The sequence below is a fragment of the Amblyomma mixtum genome, chromosome 2, assembly GCF_055824585.1.
Source record: "Amblyomma mixtum isolate Tamu chromosome 2, ASM5582458v1, whole genome shotgun sequence".
In the NCBI taxonomy this organism is placed as follows: Eukaryota; Metazoa; Arthropoda; class Arachnida; order Ixodida; family Ixodidae; genus Amblyomma; species Amblyomma mixtum.
Genome location: NC_143013.1, coordinates 227644652 through 227650018, shown reverse-complemented (window position 1 = coordinate 227650018; position 5367 = coordinate 227644652). Strand labels below are relative to the sequence as shown.

Genomic DNA, 5367 nt, shown 5'->3' with positions numbered 1-5367 from the left:
GATTGCTCGTACAGTAAATCTACCTGGGAATAACTATTTTCGCAGTTTCACCAAACGGTATAGTACGCGCCCAAAATCGTTTAAACGAACACATGTACATATTCTCTAGGACGCTGAGGTCATCAACAGGCCGCCCTTCCACGTACACACAACACACACGCAGCGCGAAAACAGCTAGGCCTGCATACGCGCACACGATGTATTGTGAAACAGTTGCAGGGTCCGCGAGAACACCAAGAACGTTGACAGCTCAGTTTATGACGCGGAAGCAACGGGAAGAAAAGAGAAACTGGCCAACCTTACGGCGCGGTTCAGGTGTCCGCCGAAATATGTGAGACAGATACTGCACCATTTCCGTTCCCCAAAAACCAATTTACCAATTTTACCAAGCGCAGCATAAACCAGAATGCCATTCCGTCGTACTTTCTCAGTTAATGATCATCGCTTCGAGTGCGGCGCCTTTATATTTGTTGGACGCTAGCATCACTCGTGCTATAGTGGCCAGACTTCTGGGTCCCTTACCCACCAATATCTTCACCCGATCACCGGCGAACTCTGCACATGCGAGCTTCTTCGCCTGCCCGAGTTAACCGAAGCGAGGCGATACTTCTCCGAATTAAAGCGTTTCACACCATAGAACAGCTTGTAGGTTTTACGAGGCCTAGATAGGATGTCCGAACTATCCGGATTTTCGAGTTAATGGTGGTCGATTAAAGAGATTTTAGCGCAGCGCAGCTGACGGCGCACGCCATTTATTAAAGTGGAATGCAGCGCTGGCCACAACAGAATTTTTTTCGGCGCCTCTCTTCCGTCATGAAAGCCTTCGCTCTACTGTCTTTCCGAAACTACACTTGGTCTCGAGTGCTCAACAGAAATTCGGCGTACCTGTGTTCTTTTTGTTTTACTTCTTACGAAGAGTTCAATCGAACGATATGCGGTGTCCGTAGACGGCGCATCAAAAGCATTTTATTGAGGAAGCTGAATCGAAAAGCATGTGCCGTCTCGCGAAGAAAAAACAACTCAAGCGCGGTGATCCCAAGCAATCTTTCCTCAAACGCGTCATTGTGAAGGGTTCACAAGGCGCCCGACCTTCTACATGAAAGGATTTCGTCAGAAGTCCTCTCTTCTCTTTCCTTAAAGGCTGAAGAAAAAAATAAGGTTAGAAAAAAGCAACGCTGACGTCTTCATGCACCAAGATTTCAAAAGCAAAACGAAGTTCTTTTCTCGTTTCCGTCTAGTCGCATGTGTGGCGACAATCTGCAGATGCGTACAGCCGCCGTCAAACAATTCGAAAGAGCTCTCCACGTCACGCCAAAGATTTTGCGTCCGCCTCTCGCATTCCATCTTTGTCTGAGACGCCGCGTTCCCGTTGTTTTGCATTCATTTTCGCACCGCCTGTTTTGCTATTCTGCTGCTGTAGTTATGAGCGATCACTTTGAAGCACTGCATTAGAGACGTGTTTTGAAATCGCTGGGCCATGGAGAGTTTTAAAGTCTAGCTTGCTTGCGCCAGCAGCGAATGTTTGTTATCCCACTCATAGAGCGCTGCGCCATCAGAGATATATACGTGGCAAAATAAAGCACCAAATGAGGTTCTTCGGCTACGTGGCACAATTTTCCTGAAACCACGGCTCTGCTGTCACATGACTCAATTATCATCAAGCCTCTCGGCTCCACCCTAACGCGGCGTAAGTTTGCTCTCAGTCCCCAAAATTGTTTTGGCCTACTCTCTACCGGGAAACCTCTTGCTGTTCACAATTGTATAGAGCCCGAAATCGCGTGCAAGCAGTCCTCGCAAGCGTAAATCAAGTTTAATTCGTTTAATAAAACAAGAACAACAACTGCGCATGAATTATTTGGAAAGCAAAATGTATCATTCAGACACCATGCTTATATATGAAGCGTGAATCGTACATGTTCTGCAAAAAAAAAAAGAATTTTGCACAAAATACGAAAAAATATTTGTCGATTAGTAGGAATGACATATTTTTGTGTAGTATCGCATTATTTTTCTTTGACAATGCAGCATCTGTCTTAAAAACCGTCGCTGCGACAGAAAATTATTCTGCTACTACAAGAATGTAAAGGTGCACAGAAGTACTTGTATTTGGCCGTGTTGGTTCATAACTTTCCAGGAGGACACAGGGGCGGAATAAAAGACACGGACATAGAAGTAGACAGATAGTAAGCGCTCGTCCTTGTCTACTTCTATGTCCGTGTCTTTTATTGCACCCCTGCGTCCTCCTGTAAAGGTGCACACTCGTCTTTCAAAAATGGATGTATTAATCAAGTCACAATTTCGAAATCTTCAGAGAAAACATAATTTTGTGACCTTATTCTAAAGATTGCATTGTATTTCATGTAACTCAACTCATCAAGGACTTATTTATTAAGTTATGTAAGTTTTTGTGGTGAGCTTTTAAAAGATTTTGCTGTAGAGTGCTTGCTTAATGTCAGACATAGGTTTCTTTTGATATCACGGAATGCAACAAGGGTACACTTATTACAGTTATAGTCCTGCCTATGATAAAAGTTAAACTACCTAATTTTGAAGCTACCACCTCAGAAACGGCAGCACATACTTTGCTGCCTGTTTGAGAAGTGGCAACTTCTAAATTCCACAACTTAACTTCCATAATAGGCAGGCTGATAACTTCACACTTATTAGTTTTCTTGGTGCCAGAATAAAGCAATGGCACACATATCGGAAAGTTTCATGCAGCAAAATATCTTAATAGCACATCACGGAAAACTAAAATAATGGGTATACATGCAATATACCGAATATTCAGTATCAGCACACTAAAATACATGTTTCTTTGAAATTTCATCATTGTAACATGATTAATAAGAACATTTTTCTCAGACCAGTATCGTTCAGCGCCGAGTATTCTGCAGAAAATATGTTGTCACGTCAGAAAATTTTCGGGACTGTTTTTCGACAATGTTATCACATAGGATACATGGGATAACGGTTGGTGGCATGCAAGCGCTCAGGAGTTTGGCACGAAATAGAAATGTTGGGATAGATGTGAATTACAATATAACATCTAATGGCAATTTCGACCACTTGTAGCGAGATGTGAGTCTTAATTACGCACATTTCTATAGGTAAATAAAAGCAACTTACAACCATCACTGCATTGCAGGCAGACTGAAATTAGCATTGCCAGTTCGACTGATTACCCAGTCAGCCAGCCCGGGAAGTGTCTTTCGATGGCATACCTTCACCCTCCACCGGAAGTGGTCGCTCGGAGTCTGATTCAAACGCAGAACACTCTGCCACAGTTCATCGATTTTGTGACTAATAAGATTTGGCCGGCCCGTATGCGCGAAGAGCATCTTTTTACCCATAGCCGTCATTCCTCTGCCCAGGTACAAGCCAAAATACCGCGTTATGTCCACCATGTCCACTTTAGTTAACGACGCCAGGATGCCAGTGACGTACACATCGTCGACCCAAAAAATTGGAACATGCATCGAAGCTTCGTAGAGGGCTGACAAAACCGCCGGCCGCATCATGAGGGCTGCGCCGGCACAATAGGCTGGGTACTTGTCCAGTGGATATTCTTCTTTGCTGACGTACCACTTTGACTTTCGCTGCCTGGGAGGGGGAACTTTGATGTGCAAGTGGCAGTGAATGGCGTTCCACTTCATCGCAAGGCTGTCCACGTAAGACGACAGGGCGAACACGTTCACCACAACGTCGTCGTCCATCTTGACGATCGTCGTGGTTGAGTTGAGGAAACAGTTTTCCTCAACCCACTTGGCGCCTTGAGTGAATTTCAGCGACAGGTTGCGGTAGGTGTCCGTGAAATTCAACACAACGACGTCTCCGTGTTGAGTTACCTCTTCCTCGACGCGTCGGCGTTCGTTCGGGTCGGGCGCGATGCCGACGAAGAAGACAACGGCTGAATTTACAAGGTCCTGGATTTTCGGGTCGCCTATGGTCTTCCGTAACCACGCACGCTTTTTCACGTTCTTCGGTGCCGTATGCACGAAGTAGAGGATTCGAAGGCCGGGGCGACGGCACGCGGACGTGCCAGTCCATTCAGAGAAGTTCTCTTCCGTGGATGGCGACGACTCGTTATTGATCTCTCTCGTGGCATTTTCAGTTGCAGTAGGTGCAGCGGTTGGAGATGCGGCTCTATCGGCAGTCGGGAGGCGTACGTCACTAGCTTCACGAGTAATGCATTCGATGAAAAAAAGTACTATCACAGCTCCAAGAACTCGAACGACAAAAGCAAACCCGCGTGGTTTCTTCCGGTGGCGAAATATGACAGTCGCACTCAACGGTATCCTGAGGCGCTGGGCGTCGGTCGGTTTCGCTGTATCGAAGCCTAGGGAAGAAGCAACCATTTGCCTAGCAAGTCTTTGCCGAAATGCACCGAAGAGAGACACTGCACGTCACGATAGCTACGAAGCTTGCTATTGTGTGGATCAAATTAATCATCAAAAGCGCGCGACGAACTTTTCACGGCTGTCATAGCTGCTGTTCACCATTGTTCTTTGTTTTCGACGGCCCTAGCGTAATTTGTATCTGGAGGTAGTGACGTGCAAACAGCACAAAAGCCAATCTATCGACTGGCTTCCCGCTTAGTTCGGTCCTGAGTGAGATTCTGGGAAGCGATCTTCAGAGAAACCGGCAAATTAAGGAAAGCCGACGGCTGTTCCGATTACAGAGCTGCCCATTTTTATGCCAAGGATAATTGGAGTGCACCGACAGGGTTTATAGAACTGTGAGAGGTGCACTGCACGGAACCATTGCTGCTTGCACGTTGTGCGACCAGACGAAAACGACAACTAATTGGTTACGGAGGGGAGGGGGGGGGGTTAATCTGCACTGTCCATGTCTTAACGGAGCTCATTCAGAAGAAATTATAAAATTAGGCACTGTAGGCAGCCTGGATATTTATCTCGAAGAATTAGAGGCCCTTGTAGTCCTAGACAACTCAATTTGGCGAAGTTCTTGCAAGCGCTCGTATTCCTGGATATATTTTTCTGGAATTAAACTTAATCCACGTAATTATGCTTTTAATACAATGACGGTGAGTGCGAAACTCTTTACTGCTATGACGAGGCTGTTGATTATGATAAAAATACGACCAAGATTAAGTTCCTAACATAGACATGGACGCTATCTGCAGTGACTAAAAAGCTTAATGTCAGATTTCTGCAGAGATATCTATTCGCCCCTCTCCATACGTTCGCCTAGTTGAGAATCTACGTGCAAGAACAGTTGTTGTGCACTGCTCATTGTTTTAGCTTAAAACGCACTCAAACCATAACTTTGAGACCCCTGTAAAGGTAAGTGGGCCAAGCACCAGTGTGAAGTACTTTTTAAGTAAATGCCAGTGCTCAAATTACC

The 5367-nt window shown here is 45.5% G+C and overlaps 1 protein-coding gene across 1 annotated transcript; it reads right to left on the bottom strand.

The window, feature by feature from the left end:
- Positions 1-2259: 2259 nt before the first annotated feature.
- Positions 2260-4370, bottom strand: LOC149362818 (lactosylceramide 1,3-N-acetyl-beta-D-glucosaminyltransferase A-like). Its single transcript, XM_089569821.1, has one exon. The coding sequence runs from the start codon at positions 4356-4358 to the stop codon at positions 3135-3137; it is 1224 nt and encodes a 407-aa protein (XP_089425947.1). The 5' UTR covers positions 4359-4370; the 3' UTR covers positions 2260-3134.
- Between the last annotated feature and the right edge of the window lie 997 nt (positions 4371-5367).